This window comes from Fukomys damarensis, unplaced genomic scaffold, assembly GCF_012274545.1.
Source record: "Fukomys damarensis isolate Sample0158 unplaced genomic scaffold, DMR_v1.0_HiC HiC_scaffold_2, whole genome shotgun sequence".
NCBI classification, from domain to species: Eukaryota; Metazoa; Chordata; class Mammalia; order Rodentia; family Bathyergidae; genus Fukomys; species Fukomys damarensis.
The window spans coordinates 45,136,084-45,153,393 of NW_022900914.1; the positions used below are offsets into that span (position 1 = coordinate 45,136,084).

A 17,310-nucleotide genomic window follows, 5' to 3' on the forward strand; every position below is an offset into this window, starting at 1 on the left:
TATATATATATATTCAATTTCACCTGAGTATAACCTCTAAGAATAAACCATACATCTACTCATCCTCTTTGAGCTTTAAAATTTGGTACATAACTATTCTCTTATCTCTACCTGATCTAGCTGACACCCACATTCAATGATATTTATTGTAACAATGGGTAGTGACATTTAAGGTGATAAAAAGCCAACTAATATGTCAATAACTTCAAAAGGTGACCTGTATCCATAAGGATTACAAGTTATCTCTGTCATGACCAAGCCCCAAAAAACCAGTTAGGGTCTCCACAGAAGGTGGACTTTGGGGATTTTCCTTGCATTCCAGAGATCCTACCTTTGTCACTTGTCAGGTTGTGTCTGACTTATTATTTTCCAGATCGAAATAAGAAGTGATGTTAAATGGCCATCAACCTGCTTGAAAGCAGTAGGTTGAAGTTGGCCTTTGATTGGCTGAAGGGTATGTCGGCAGTCTTTGAGAGTGAGCTCAAGGGAATCCAGACAGTAATTGGCCATAATTGTCCTGTGAAGAATGAAGGACTGTATTCTCTTGCTGCTCTTACCATATCATCTTTTTCCTTCCTATCCCTACCTTACCAGTAAATATCCTACTTCAGATTTGCAAAATATGGGCTTGCATTCCATCCCTGTCCACCATGGACCAGCACTAGCTCAGGCACTCTGCATGAGAACATGAAGGGCAGTCGAGTGCACTGGTACAGTCTTTCAGAGCAATCCTCAGATGCGTGTCTCCTGGTTCATACTTGTGCGGCTGCTCCCCCATAGCAAAGCACATGGCTTTGAAAATGTTTTCCTCTGAAAATTCAGAGGACAGAAGAGTCTAACTCCATTCTCTTTCATGAAAATATTTCTAAGAATGTCTGAAGCTTTGCAACTAGTCCACATTATATACCATATGAAGAGACACTGCCTGGAAATTAAACAAGTCTCTCCCGAGCTCCTTCCACATATATGGGAAGATGAGCCCCAGACCAGAAGATGTTTGGTGGCACCTTCGCTCTGCTCTGTGATTCTCCCAACCCAGATGAATGAGCTCACGTGCAACTTCCCAGCCAGTGCTCCTTCTATGTTCTCTTCACACCTTGTTCCTTTTGCCTCCCCCATCACCATGAACATTAAAACATCTTGTGTCCCTTTCTCCACACTATTACCATTCCTTAATTTAACAGTCCTGGAAGTTCTTTAACTGGCCTCCATAGGATACATATCTGTGCTGATAGATGCACAGGTTGCTGGTACCCATGTCCACAAACTTTCCCTTCTGGCTAACATTCTGGCATTTTAAAAGGGGTCAGACCTTGAGGTAGTCTGGGTATGCATTGTGAGGAGGGCGTAGACAGAGGGTGTGTCCGAGAAGCTTTGCAGTTCTACTGAGTTCACTCCAAGACATTAATCTCATAGGTAGTAAGGAGACAAAGAAAAAGATAGGGTGAAGGAGGGTGTTGAGAAAAGGTAAGAAGTTTAGAGAAAGTAGCAATGGAAACCCCAAGCTCCCTCTTCAACTACGCCACATGGTTGTTCAACCTATTCAGGTAGTCTTTGTGCTGAACCCTTAACAAGTGCCTTGTGCCTTCTTTTTTTTTTTTAATAGCGGTGGGTATTGGACCCAGAGCCTTGTGCATGCTAGAACAACACTTTAATGCTGAGCCCTACCCCTAGCTTCTCATGCTATTCTAGAAGCTTCCTTTAGACCACATAAAATGACAATGTCTCTGGCTTTTAAAAAGGCTGGAAAACATGAAAGGACCAGATGGGAACGGTGATGTCCAAATAGAAGACAAGGTATATTCGTTATTGCGCTTGGAACTTCTGTCTATTCTTAATGTAACCATTTCGCAGCTAATGCTCCCAGAGCATCAGAATAAGCTGTTCCCGGCTGTGCTGTCTTCCCATACTGCCTCACAACTGCATTCCTTTGCCTCAGTCCCAGTTGCATCCCTCAGCACCATGACTCCTCTTCCTCGGTGAACTAAGTGGGAGGCAGTGGCTATGGCATTGAAAAGGGGAGTGAGCCAAACCACTAACACCCCCACACCATGTGGGGGTCTTTGGAGGCTAAACAGAGATCTCTCTTACTAAGCATGAGGTCACCTTTCTTCTTCCTGGACTGCCTAAATGCACAGAGTTATTTGGGTTCTCCAGTTGAATTCACAGCAGGGCTGATCTCTGGGAGCAGACCCTGGGAGGCCAAGCTGGGTCCTGTCACCTGTGCTTCGGAAACTGGTGAACGGCCAGTCAGTTGAAGAAGGACATGGAATGGGTCAAAAAGCCAAGGAACCATCAGAGGTCAAGCCAGCCCCAAAGGTCTCATAAGTTCAGAGCAATAGATGGGAAAGTCTGGGAGCCAAAACAAAGCTCAAGAAATAATACTAAAAGCCAGGAGCAGCAACATAACCAGTGAGGGGAGGCCAAAGCACAGAAAGGCACCTACAGAGGCACTCTTGAACCATCCAGGTAAGGACTCGTAAAACTGGGAAGGATTATGGGCTGGGGATTCAGCTCAGTGGTTCTGCCACCTGCCTTGTAAGCACAATGTTCCAAGTTTGATTCCCAGTACTCCCTCCCCACCCCCCAAAAAAAACCTAGGAAGGATTATTTAAATAGAAAGAATTGAAGTGCCACTCATGGTCTCTTAAAGTGTGTTCCTCTTCTGAGTCCCCTTTTAATGAACAAATAAAATTAATTAGGAAATAGTAACATCCTTTATTTCTAATTTCTAAAATGCGTTACTTTTATACCTTCTCTCCAAAGGATTTAAGATACACTTCTTCTGTTTAAAGATTCCTTTTATAATCTTATTAAATGACTATAATAAGCCATTTCTTTCCGGATCATATAGAGAAAAGTGTCACAAACACTAAATTAGTGAAGTGTTTCCTACATCATGGGCATGAAGCATTTTCATTCTGGTCACGGTCTCTTTTTAGGTCCAACTATACATAGTTTCATAATTAAGAAGAGTATTAGGATCCAGTGGAGGCCTGAAAACAATTTTGAGGTTGGATAGCTTAAATTCATGCTTTTTTTACTCCTAAATGAATCCCATATTTTGAGTGCTATAAATTTTCCATTTCTCTGATTGTCCTATTGCAAATATCAGCCATGATAGCTCAGAGCTTTGATTACTGCCTTCCCTTGATTTCAGGGAAAGAGCCATTCTGGCAGGATCATAGCAGCCTTTACCTGAAAAGTGAAAAAGTCCAGGAAATATGTAAAGGGTCCTCTGAGGATGACTGGGGCAGGAATTACCTATGTAAACTTAAAGTGGGAGGCCAAAAACCTATTCCTACCTTCTTAGTCTGGATAATAATATTGCAACAGACTATTAGAAGGACAAAGGAGATACCAGTACCAAGCATGGCACGATATAAGGACTTGGTGAATGGTACATGTCATTAGTATGAAACTCTTTACCCTTACATCAAGCAACTAGTCTCTCAAATGAGTATATGTGAGTGAGGGGCTTGGCCAGTGTCAGGGGATGGACAAGCAATGCATAGGAGAGGTGCTGAGAATCAAATGGATACATACGCATTTAGGATGCCTGTCTCGGTCTGCTCATGCTGCCTTAATAAAATGCTATAGATGGTGTGGCTTAAACAATGGGCTTTTATTTTCTTATAGTCTTAGAGGCTAGAAATCCAAATCCAGCGTGCCAGAATGGTCGGGTTCTGGTGAGGCCTCTCTTCTGGGCTGTGTACTCACACTGCTTTCCCTGAATGCATGCGCAGAAAGAAAGACAGCAAGCCTTCTGGTGTCTCTTCTTATAAGGGCACCAACCCCACCATGAAGATTCTCCCCTCGTGTCCTCATCTAAACACATCTTACTGGGTTTGGAGTTTGAGCATATGAATCTGAGGGAACAAAAACATTCAGTCTGTAACAGAGCTACTCACTGGCAATAATATAGAAATCACAAAAGCAAAATAAAATTGTTCTTTTTCTTCAATTAGTGTTATTTCCACTTTAAGGAAAGCACTTTGACAGCTACATGCATAGGAAAGAACTCATCCTGAAGATGGTATACTTCACATTTTGCAAAAGAAGGAAACAAACCTTCACCATGACTTTTATATATGAAGAGTGATGAAGTTTGAGCTCTGTACCAGATGAGTAAATAATTTCATAATTTTACATTTTCACATCCAAGCTAAATAATGCTCTTGGCCAAGCAATCTTAGACAGTTTATCTTCTGGCACCAGTTTTTTAAGGCAGATACCTCAACATAAATAAAACAATAAATAGAAAAGCTACACTCTTATGGTTCTGAGTTAGAGTCATTTAACGAGAGACATGGGATGAGGACAGGAAAAAATGTGCCCCAGATTGTTAATAGGGAGAGAAAGAAAGGGAGAAAAGGAAGAGTGAATAAAATGAGTTCATGCTGGATCCGACTTTCACTCACTCAGCCTGACCATTCCACAATGTTGTTTTTTTTTAATCTTAGAAAAGTGCATTAAAGAAATAGTATTGCTGAGACCCATCCAAAATGTCGATTAAAACCAGGCTGTCTGGAGAAGTAATTTCTACGCTGCTTGGCAGGACCTAGAGAATATACACTAGGCTTTATGTTACCAGTGAGGAGAAGAAGATGGTCAGTGGTAATGCCTAGTTTTTAGAAGAGCAAATCTAAGAGCAGTGTTCAGGATGCACCTCAGTCACCATTCAGCATGATTTTCTTCTTCCTCAATGAAGAACTGTTATCAACCTGTTCTACCTCTACCCGAGGCATCTGTGTAAGTCCTTGTGCTGCTACTGTGAACAGTCTGAATTTTTAGATCCACTTCCTGTTTAGTGGGAGTGCTTTGGCTACCTGGCCACTTATTCCTGCATTTCCTCTCTCCAGTCTTATTTTATCTCTATTTTTTCAGCTTTCTCTGAACTAAACAAATAAAAATGTAACAGTCCATAGTGTTGTATAATGAAATTTAATTAGGGATTTAAGCATCAGACAGAAGGCTGCACCTGTAAAACAAACAATTATGTTATTCAATCTGCTTTTGTCTTTGTTGGTTACAGTAGCTTCTTGGTCTTCAATCAGAATTAGTCCTTCTCAGTTTAGATTTATTAATACATTTACTTATATGAGAAGTAATTAATTTTTTTGTTTTGTTTTTTGAGACAGGGTCTCACTATGAAGTTGAGCCTGACCTGCACTCACTATGTAGCCCAGGCTGGTCTTGAACTCACAGCGATCCTCCTGCCTCAGCCTCCAGAGTGCTGGGATTACAGGCGTGCGCCCCCACGCCCAGCAAGAAGTAATTAATTTTAATTTTAGGCATAGGTTAGGCAAAGACACTTAACAGCCTTTCATATAACCTTAGGACAGAACTCCTTCACCCCCATTCAGACAAGACTACTCTATCTTAAGTGTTTCCTCTCTGTCAATTTTAAAATATCTTTTAAGGCTTTGCAATTTAAGCATATGTATTTTCCCTGACTGCAGAGTCAAGAGAGACTTTTCAACCTTCAGCTGCCCATTGACAGCATGGGAGTAGGTAGTAGGACATCACAGCCCAGCCTACAAAAGTAAGCTCGCACAACTGTCCTCTTCCCAGTCCCCTCAGCACAGCCTTCTCAGCACTATAACAGCCTGCATCTCACAGTTAATACTGCGGGGTAACAAGAGAACAGCAAAGGACATTTCTAGCAGTTATCTTTGAGGGTCTATCTTTCTTCTATCAGGTGATCTTACTTTCTCCAGGGGGCCTATAGATTCTAGTGGTATACAGTCCTAGCTGTCAGGCACAGATCTGAATCCTTAGCAGCACCTTTGGGAAGAGCAAAGCTCAAACTCAAGCCCTGGAAGTGGTGCTGGCTCAGAGCCACCATGCTGCCGCAGGACAGTAATGATGGCACTGAAGATGTTTCACTGTTTGATGCAGAAGAAGAGACAGCTAATACACCAAAAAGATCCAAAATCAGACATCCGGTGGCATCACTTTTTCATTTGTTCTTTCAAGTAGGTGCAATTATAGTCTATCTTCTGTGTGAATTGCTCAGCAGCAGCTGTAATGCCTGTATGGTGACCATTATCTTGTTGTCGTGTGACTTTTGGGCAGCGAAGAATGTCACAGATAGACTAATGGTTGGCCTACATTGGTGGAATCATATTGATGAGGATGGAAAGAGCCACTGGGTGTCTGAGTCCAGGAAGGCAACTTCTCAAGAGAATAAAAGTGTTTCAGAGGGTGAATCAAGAATATTTTGGTTAGGAATTATTGCCTGTGCAGTGTTGTGGGTGGTATTTCCCTTTAGTGCTCTCTTCTCCTTCAGAGTTAAGTGGTTGGCGGAGGTTATCATGAGTGTGGTGCTACAAGGTGCCAACCTATATGGTTACATCAGGTGTAAGGTGGGCAGTAGGAAGAATTTAACCAGCTACCTCGTATCTTGGGACAAAACACTGGAGATGACCAGACTTCCTGAGTAGAGAGAAAGCTTATGTGATCTGCTACCTTGGGGGACAATTGAAGAGATTATTGACTGAATTATTTAGCGCTCCATCCATTTTGCAAAGAAGAGTATGTTTTTCTGCTTAAAAACTTTATTACAAAAAGGAAACAGGTTTCATATTAATTTCATTTCCTTTCTAGTGGCTGGGGCTAGAGAGTATATTATCATCAGAAACGCTGTCAGAGTTTGTTTTATGGTATACATGTGTATACATAGCAATGTAATAGCAGTATATCCCAAATTAATGTGTTCATTTACATATATAACATCTTTACAACTTGATTGATAGCACATAGGATGATGTTCTTAGTGTGCTTCATAGTTCTGTGTGTTTACATATTATTTCTGTCTCTTATTTTCAGAAGTAGGCCTTTTTTGGGGGGGGTGGTACTGGGGATCGAACTCAGGACCTCATGCTTGCCAGGCAGGTTATGCCACTGAGCTACTTCCCCAGCCCAGAAGTAAGTTTTAATTCTTTTGTAAATGTGAGCACTTTGGCCTATATATGAGTTAGAAAAGTTATAACTAATTTTTCATTTTCAGTATGTCCTTTATGGTGAAATTTCTTATCTAAGAAATACAAGTAGGTAAAAACCAAATTCAAGTCATTAATGTTGACTGGTTTATCTTGAGGCCAGTAATCTATAAACAGCATGTTCATGGTTTGTTTAAAGTATACCTAGGGATTGCTGCTGTTTTATTTATTTTAGGGAAAGGATAGTAGAGTTTTACTTTGGAAATCCTTGGAAGCCCTTCAGTGGTGTTTGGACTAATAAATCTAACTTTTACCACTAAAAGAATATTATTCTTATGGTAATGAGAATAATCTTTTGAATACTTGGCAAAATAAATGCCTAAAAGAAGTTTTGTTTTATGAATCTATTTTTTTCTGCTCTAATGAGGATATTGTAAATCATACATTTGTAATAATGGTATTTCTTAAAGCAATATATGTAACTAAACTGATCTATAAACAGTAGGCATTTGTAAATTCTGTTGTAAGTACTATAAACATTGTTGGAGTCTTAACGGGCAGATTATGTTGTGAATGTATTGTTAAAATATTTTAAATGCTTTGTTAAGTTGAATAGTGTCTGTTGGAATAGTAACTTGGAAAGTGCATAACTTTGTATTTGTATAAAGCTCTATTATTTACAAAAAAAAAAAAAAGCTCAGACAAAAAAAGGAGAGGGAAGGAAGGAAGGAAGGAAGGAAGGAAACCTACATCACCTCCTATATACACAGTTTCCACAAACCATGAAAAGAGGCAAAGAGATGAGTTGCCACTGGTTTCAGTATTGTTCCATAATAAACCACTCAAACATGTGATGACTTCAGCCACAATTTGCTGCATTTTATCCCAGCCTAGGTTGTGTTGGATAGCTCTCATTTGAGGTCTTTCAAGGCTGCAGTCAGATGGTGGCTAGAGCTGAAGTCATGAGAAGGTGGATGATTAGACATCCAAGAGGGCTTCTTCATTCACATGGGTGCCCTTCAAGGATCTTCCACACGGCCTCTCTCTGCAATAGAGAAACTTGGACTCCTTCCCTGGAGGCTCAGGACACCAAAACCAGGAAGCAGAAACTGCCAGGTCTCTTGGTGTTAAGCTCAAAACTAACAATCATATCTGTCATTTTCCATTATTCCAAATTATCTCAGGCCAACACAGATTTAAGAGAGTAGAGGCATAGACTGCTTCTTACCATGGAGAGAACGGCACAGCATACCAGAGGGAAGGAATTAAGGAAAGCCATCTTTGTAGACAGGGTACCACCCTAAGCGGGAAGTGAGAAATCTTTGGATCAGAAGGAATTCCCTCTGCCCAATTCCCTGAGAGAGGCCCCTCCCTTAGGTGGCTCAATGATTAAAATAGCAAAGTAAAATTTAAGCAAAAATAATTATATAAAATATTGAGGGATAAACCCATACCACCCTTGGACTTCATTCAATCAAGCAGATGAAAAAAGATACAGAGGCTTTAATCAACTCAAAAATGATTAATGAAGACTCTATTAATAGCACCCTTCAAATAAAGAATCCACATTATTTTTAAAATTTTTAAAGTTGACTAGAATGTAAGCCACAAAGAAAATCTAAAAAAAAAGAATGATATTTCTAGCCATGTTTTCCTATCATCACACAAAAAAATAAGGCTGAAAGTTAGCAATGAAGAAAGAATCTCTTCTTTTTAAAAAGCATTTAGAAGGTTTATAACATACCCATAAATTACTGTTAAGTTTAAGACAAATCAAAGTTGCAATATGCTAGAATTTTTTTAAAATAATGAAAATTGGAACACCACAATAAAAACTTGTAGAATTTAGAAAAAGTATCTCTTAAATTCTTGCCTTAAACAATTTGTCCTAGAATTATTGATGGATATAAGAAAATATTTATATAAGTAGTTTCATCACGGCATTGTTTATAATAGAGACAAACTCAGTATGCTCAACAGTAAAGAGTTTAATAAATGCATTTGGTATTTCCAAGTAATAGGAGATTATGCAACAACTGAAAATGAGAAAAAAAAAGGTCATAGCACATTATTTTTAAATTTTTATACAGGATGATCCCATTATTGTAAATATATGTATCAATATGGGGGAGTCTGAAAAGGATAAACACAAAATGTTCATTCTAATTGTGGATTACAAAGAGTTAAATAAGATGCCATTAGGGTCAGGGATTTAGCTCAGTGGTTCTGCCAGCTGCTTCGCAAGGGCAAGAACCCAAGTTCAATCCCTGGTACCAAAAAAAAAAAAAAAATGCCATTGTGCCACAGAAATGCACAGAAATATGAATTCTAAATGCTGTTGCTCAAAATTCTTCCTCCTTTCTTTGTATGTATTCCAATTTTTCAACAAATATAGATTTTTATAATCAGATAAAAAGGATTTGTTGTTAAATAAATCCTATCTCAATGGTAACTATTGACAAGTCTTATGTCAGTCAGTACATGCCCCACTAAAGATATCGCATTTTTAGTTCTCCCTTCCCTTCATTTTTCTGGTTTCCTCATTTTACTGAATATTTCCTTTGTGCTTTCATCCTCCTTAGTTCTGGCGTCCAGAGACATAATTATGGAGAGTGTGCCAGTGCGTGTGTCAGCAGAATGAATCCAGTAACCGAAGAGAGTTGACCTTGGATCCTTTTCCAGGGACAGCATATAAAAGACAGGCTATTAGGATATGAGATTTATAGATGGGCCAAGTTTGAGTGGAACAGAGGAGCAAGAAGGATCCCAACCTTACCACTCCCAACTCACCTTCTCCTGGCCCTTGGCTCCAGCTTTAGGGCAGGAGGGCGGAGCAAGGCAAGTGTCAGTGCTCTCTTGTCTCTGTCATAGAATTGGGCCTATGACGTGAATGCTGTCATGAGAAAATTCAGAGTATGTTGGGTTCATTTCAAATGATGGACCGATGCTGAAGTGTAGGGTTCAAAGAAAAGGAAATGCAATATCTGAAAGAAATGCGAAAGGAGTAGGGGCCAGCAGTTTGTGCTGGGGACGTTGGCTATTATCCCTGAGAAGGTAGGAGGCATTAACTGTTTAAGCAGGAAGATAACTTTGTGTGAGTGCATTTCATAGGTACATTACACATGTACATGTACGTTCTATTTATATGTGCAAACAGATGTATATATGTGTATTCACACATTTTTATTTATATGTGCAATGTATCTTTTACACGGAAACCAAAATATTAATGGAAAAGGCAAAAGCTGAGGACAGGAAGACTGGTTTATTTGCTGGCCCCTGTAATAGGAGATGACTGACAATAAGATAGGAGAGGAGTAAATGCATATGAAAGATCTTTCAGAAGTAGAATAAAACTTTCTTCTTCTCCCTGGCTGTGGCAGAAGACAGCTGTTCCCCAGTTTCCACTTACTTTCCCTCTATTTAAAGAGTCAGTTCTGACTAACTTCCTGTCACTCAGTGGTCATCCCAAACTCCCAGCAGGGGACACCTTATTAGCCTCACTTAGATTAGGTATCTACCTCTGTTCCCTCAACTATGGCCAAGGTTAGGGTCACAGATCACAAATATGGTTGCTGGTGGCCATCTGTTTGTGCTATCCTTTGACTATTGTCTGTCTCCACCTCTAGACTACATACCTCATGAGCGCAGACCTCAGGCCCTGCTCATCACTGTCTGCAGCACCTTCTGAGGTCTGCAGGACATAGCTGGCACTGAAAAATTTTTTTGTCAAAAGGACAATCAAGCACGATGAATTAAGTCACATATGAGTGTGCAGGTATTATCAAGCCATCCAATCCAGCCCTCCATCTCTGCATTGGTCAAGTGTCTAATTCCTCACTAGAGCACCAACTTCAGCAGATTATATCAGTTGCCTTCAATATTCAAATGAGTTTTTGTGGTCTTGTCTGGGAACCATCCCCCCTTTACAAGAGTGACTTAAATTAGGAAACTTGCTCCCCTGAACAACTCATTCTGAGCAACTAATTTCTCAACAAACTCTAGACACCTAATACATTTGTAACTTAAGAAATACCTACAGCCTGCCAAAGGAGACAATCAATGGAAGAAACGGGCCAGAGAATAAAGATATTTGTCAGAGGAAACCTGGCATGAATATTTAACTTGTTTCCATCTGATTATTTTAGTATTCTTCCTGTAAAATCCAATTTCCTTAAATGACCTCCGTTTATAGGAAACTATTTGGTTTAATCTGTGGGAGCCATGGCATATTTGTAACCATCTCTGAAGGCCAGCTCCCTCTCCACTGAGCGTGCATGATACCCAAACAGATGTTTCCTAACACTCAGCACACATGAGCTCACCACTGGCAAGTCCTTTGCACACAATCAACCCACATCTCTGCTCGCATCTGCCCTGTCAGCCCACAAACCCAAATTCAGAACTCCTAGGCAAGCTGGAGTCCTCACCACGGTAACATAAAACAGAAGGTAAATTTATTAATATCTCAGAAATTTAATGAGGAACTGGAAAATGTACAATACAAAGATTTAGCCAAATTAAGTACTATAAAAAGATGTGCAAACAGGCTGACCCAATAGAATTTAGATCGAAGTATCCACATAAAGGGTTCCAGAGCTACTCAAATTTTGATGGAATCATAAAGAACTAAAGTTGAAATGCCTTGGACGCCATCTAAGGAAACAGCTTTATTTCACAGGTGAAGGTAAGGTCCGCAGTGAAAGTGACTTGCCCCAGGTTTCACAATGAGCATGTAACCGGCAGAGCAGAGAGAACGCCACCTACTGGCCAATGCCACTGGCAGCCCATAGCCGCGTACTGCCCAGGTGCCTGTCTCTGGACCATCAGTGTCCCAATTAAAAATTGGGAAAAAACCAAAACCTGCTCAACTAGATCTTTTATCCCAACAGTGTCATAATACTTTCAGAATGTGTTGTCTCCAATTTAGGCAAAGGATTTTGTGGAGGAACAATTGCCTTTGATAAGTCAGAGAGGAATCCAAAATATATTTTTTACGAATAACATGTTAACATTTAAAATTACAGAAACCAAAGGGAGCACATAGGATTTTTGCCACCTCTCCTCCAAGATCCTAGAAATTTCCAAAGAGCTCAGGAGGAGGTAATTTAGGCATCCTTAAAGCTCATAACCATTTTGCATTTCTAAGAGCCTAACTTTACAGGGAAAATATGAGCTTTCTAAAAACGCTTGCTGCATCTCAAAGACCCACAGGTATATGAGCATCATTGGTCAAGTACTAACTTAAACTTGAACCCTGAAATCTTTATAGCAGCACTGGGTTCAAGAGAAGAGTTGCTGAGCCCCCTCAAAGATTCTCACCAATCAACGCCAGAGCACTCTGACCCTGAGAAACATCCACAGAAGAGCATCAAGTGCTACATTATATGCTTTCATTTAACAAGTGTTCATAGAGGCCATAGCATGGACCAGGCTGGACAGCCTACAGTAAAAAAGCAAGAAATTAAGTGAAAGTATAAGAAAGGACCAGATCACTAGGGCTGCCTGTGGCATTGGAGGTACAGTGTTTGCATTTTATGTTAAGATGGTAGGGAGCCCATGAAGAATTTTGAGCTGGAGAGTGAATTGGCTGGCCAGATTTACATTCTGGAAGAATCTCTTAACAGCTGTGTAAATAGCTGATAAAGATTGTGACCAAACGCTACACTGTATGGTGCTATGTATAAACCCTTCAAGAAGTATTTGCATTTCTTGTTGATACTCAGGATAATGCGTAAAAACAAGATGAGTTTTTGAGGCAAGCAGAGTTAGGTTTTAATCCCACTCTCATTTAATCCCAGTTCTTATTGGCAATAAGTCTTGGGCAAGTTATTTAAATAGGTTTTAGGTCCTTGTTTCCTTTCTGCATAGTGGAAATGATACTTAGCTCATGCATTGTGATAATAAAGATAATTATGTGCCAGGACATATCTGATCATCTTCTCATTAGAAGAATTGTTGCCTCTTCATCTTAGAATTTTACTAGAGCATTTTGTGGCTACTATTTGAAAATAATTGGCCTTCATAGTTTATTAATGAAGGAGGCAAGGTAAACTGAGGTCAAAGCCAAATCTGGGAGCTGAATCAAACCACCCAAAAACAATACTGGAGAGAATTAAACTGGGTTACAGAGACCAGTGTTATGGAGTGAGAGCTCCAATCATCCTAGCAACCTTTTAACCAAACACTGGTGTAGATTTACTGGCACGGTTGACAGAGAGCACATCTGGCCTTTCTGTTATCCTATTGCAAGCAAAAAATGAAGTCGTGTAAACTGATCTTTAGGCCGATTATACGACCTAAGTGTTATGGTGTTTCTGTTGGCACCTCTGGCTCCAGATTTTCAAGAATTTAATTTTGGCCACACCCCTCATATGAAGACAGTGTGTCTTACTGTAAACTGCCCCGGCCTGCACTTATGCTGAGTCTGCACCTTTTTTCAGGAAGATAAGAACATGTGAATGCATCAAAAATTAACTGTGTGTGCGAAGCACTCTGTGGGGGTCCTGTAAGAAATGTTACAGAAATGCAGTAGCAACAAGAGGAAAGAAGGCGGGGCACAAGAAAGCAGGCTCTGGAGGATGCTTTAGTCACAGGCCATGCTACCTTTTTTTTTTAATCCTATTTATCAATTCTGTTATAGAGGTCAGCTGTGGTGTGTAGACACCCTCATCTGCATTGCACTCAGAAAGCAATAAACCAGAAGTCAGAACACTTGATGCTACCTCCAGCTGGCAGTCTACCCTAGACAAGGTCACTACTGTGTCTGAGCACCTGCTTCCTCGTCTGAGAGATGACATTAGATTCAAACATGTTTACCAAACATTGTGAGCCAGGCACTGTTCAGACCCTTCATCAACATGATTTTCAGAATGTCTGTAAGTGGCAGGTGGTGTGATGGCTGCCCCCATGTCACACTGTGAGGTGTCCCACCAAGCAAGGGAAGCAGGTGCTGTGAAGTTGCCCCTCCCCTTCCCCACCCTGGCTGTTTATGGGAGCTCTGGACTGTTGCCCTCTGCTGAAATGAATGGAGGTCTGTGATAAACCACAGACTTGTTGGTGCAGCCCTGGGTTGTTGCTGCAGCAAAGGGGTTCCTAGCCTTTCCCCCTATCCCCCGGACTCCCACTTCTTTGTCATCCCTCCTTCAGCTGATAGATAATGAGGTCATCATTTATTCTTGGATTCCCTTCAGACCTTTGAAAAAGTTTAGGAATTCTACTACAGGTTACGAACAGAAGTATTGGTAGAAGGCTGGAGTCTTCTGTGAACACAACAACCTCTGGTAAAAACAGCGAAGTCCCAATTGCATGAAATGAGATTATGGCTTTCCAGACTAATTAGCCTCCTCCCTTATCCAGCCAAGTGCCCAGCTGTAAAGGAGATCTGAAGCCAGATAGGGTCCTTTCCCTAGGCACCAACAGGTCTCTGCCCAGGCTCAGAATTTCCCTTCTTCTTTAAAGGAAACAAATCTCCTGAGCCTCTTGGTTCAAGTCCAATGTCAAGGAATGAAGGGCAGAATAGGTAGTACAGTAAATCCCAACTCTGAGCTGAGGAATTTGTCACAGATGGCAACCAGTAGGCTATAATATCTTGAAGGAAAGAGGTTTATTCGGAGTCATAAATAAACTGTAACCAAGGCTTAGATTTATAAAGCTATAAAAGAGAACTGCTTGGATGAATGGGTATTTACAAGAACTGGGTTTCAAAATCTACATAAACCCTGAAAGCTGGCACCTGTACTGGGAGTTGTGAGTGAGGCAGAGAGAAGATGGTAATCTAGTTCTGTAGCCAAAGGACCCCCAATCAGAACCTGACAAGGTTAGGTCCTGGATTAGTCTCACAAAACGCAAACTCAGAGGAACTAGATAGAGTTCTGGCATCTATGCAGGGCCTCATCATTCCTGAGCTAATTGCAGTCCAGTCAGGCATGATCCTTCTTCACCAGCATGCTCTCTGAGCAACGCAATTTGTAAAGGAATTTTTAGTTCGTTGTTCTTGTTGCCTAAGTCCCTACTTTTTCCCAAGCAGCTTCAAGCAAGCCTGTTTAGACCCAGAATCTCTCTACCATGCACAGCAGCCCATGAGGCTTTGGGGTGTGGAACAGCACAGTACAAAACAAGACCCCTGCCTTCCACAAATGTCTCATCTGGCCAGGGAGGCAAGGCATTTACAGATGAAACGACTACAGTGTACAGGCTTCCATGTGCAGTGTAGCGGGTCACTGGAGAATTCAGGAATGAAAGGGAAAGTAGAGGCCAAAGTCACCAGGGGAACACCAGGGTAGGACAAGTAATTTGATGCACAGCTTGAAGGGGGAGTGGGGAGGTGTGACGGCTCCATCATCCCCTACAACTGAGCCAAGTCTCAAACCACTCACTCACCTTTCCCTTTTGTCTTAGGGCTAATTGTTCCTTAGAGTCCACAGCCTCATCCTACAGGCCCTTCCCTAAAAGGCCAAAAAAAAAAGAGAAACCAGACTCTCTGGACAGAACTCACTCAGATTAGACACCACAGATGAACATTCAGTCTCTGGTTATGGTTCAGGGACAGCCTCACACCCAAGCCTCGGGCCCATGAACTGGTACATTTGAGCAGGAGAAAGAGAAAGAGGAAGAGAGGTGTGACATCACCTGGCCTCTGTTGGGAGTGGGGACTCTGCAGGCAGCCAGAACACACAATAGACAGCAGTGAGACACCCCATGGGCCTAGGAAACTGAGGGAGACCAGGAGTCTTTAGAGTGGCCATACCCTGCCCTGGAGTGAGAAGAAGGGTCTTATGGGAAAGGTGAGAGTATGGAGAGAAGGAAACTGTCCCTCAGAGAGGGAGTATTGGGCGGAAGCCTTCGACTGCCAGATGAGGGAGAGCAGAAGGAGGCGCCATGGGGAGACAGAACTACGGGCTGGTTTCAGACCTGGATTTTCAAGAGTCTGCTGTGCAGGTTCCAGGGGCCTCTCCACACTGTCCCTTTGAATCTATATGGAGTGGGAGAGCAGCTGAATTCACAGTACATGACTGCTTGGCAACAAAATGCCCCCAAGTAGTGTTTCTTAAGAACATAAAAGTACCTGCACAGGTACAGAGCATCTAGAAGTAGGACTCCTGAGCCCAGACCAAAGGCAGGATAAACTGAGACAGAGCCTGTGCCCAGAGGAGGAAGTTAGATTGACTTGTGCCTTTTCACCTCAGTAGGAAGAGCTGCCTCCTTAATTCCCTGCTGGCACCGGCAGGTGCAGGGGTCAGAGGACCATATGGGAGCAGATGCACCAGAGCCTCTGAAGAGCACACCCTCTGTGAAAAATCAGACCGCAAACTATTTCTGCACCCTTGATCCACAACATAAGAGAAGTTCATGATGTCAACTTTCTACTGCTTTCAGGAGTGTGGTTAGAATGAACTGAAATAAATTATTTTTGTTTATAAAATTTGGGAACTCATCCTCAGAAACCAGTGTACTACTGCAGGAAGAATAGGTGTTCTGGGGTCTTCTGCAGTTGTATAGTCTGACGAAGAGGACTTTTCTGAGCCTCAACTTCCTCACCTATGAACTGGGGACACTTGGTCACCGTACCTGGGCAGAATGGCTGTTGAGGCTCAGTGTGATTACCTCTGGACACAGCTTGACCCTACATGTCCAATTAAGGTCTTCCCCACCCTAAAAGAATTAAAGACTCCAGGAAACAAATGAATTGTTCTAAGTCATTGTGCAGCGTGGTCTGCACTGGCAAAGGAAACAAAGCTATTCTGTTGTCAGCTTCTGCTGTATATCACCAGTGGATATCTGCTTTCTTTTTTTTTTTTTATTAAAGAAGAGTCTTTGATTCTATTTTTTTTTTCTCATTGAGTTTATTGCTATATTTTAGGTATACAGTACAGTTACATTCACCATTGGGATCTTGTACCTTTACATGACAGGTCTTGGTTCTCATTTTTTCCCCTTGTCCCTGCCCTCCCTTCACCCCCTCCTCCCTTCCCCATTTACAAATGCTTTATTTCCATTTTTTCATTTTCTCACATTTTTTTTCTTTTCCCTTATTCTCTTTCCCCTACCCTTCCCACTTCCCCTACACCTTTAACCCTTTTCTTCCTATTTCACATTGTCAGTTATACCATTATTGTCTTATGTACAGTTATAGTATGTATTTATTTTTGTATTTACACATGTGTGACTTATTTATTTCACGTAAGCGTATATCCTCGATTTCTACTCTTCTTTCAAGCCAGTCACCACAGTCCCCACCCTCCCTGTTGTAAGGCCCTCCACTCACATGTCCTCCTGATTCTTTCCTAGGGGCGCTGTATCAACTTCACCAGAGTCAAGAACACCCAGCCAGCCAAGTACCCGCTCAACAACGCCTACCACACCA

General features: G+C 41.5%; 2 protein-coding genes across 2 annotated transcripts in view; both read left to right on the forward strand.

Moving 5' to 3' along the window:
- The window catches only part of Antxr1 (ANTXR cell adhesion molecule 1), a 206,607-nt gene that overhangs the window by 186,055 nt on the left and 3,242 nt on the right, over positions 1 to 17,310 (forward strand). The window contains 2 exon segments of the mRNA XM_033764479.1: positions 17,235 to 17,308; position 17,310. The exon segment at position 17,310 is cut by the window's right edge and continues 3,242 nt beyond it. Coding sequence (XP_033620370.1) covers positions 17,235 to 17,308; position 17,310 — 75 coding nt within the window.
- Positions 5,273 to 6,512, forward strand: LOC104852151 (Golgi apparatus membrane protein TVP23 homolog B-like). The gene has a single exon (XM_033764481.1). It carries the CDS (start codon positions 5,847 to 5,849, stop codon positions 6,444 to 6,446), a length of 600 nt encoding a protein of 199 aa, XP_033620372.1. The 5' UTR covers positions 5,273 to 5,846; the 3' UTR covers positions 6,447 to 6,512.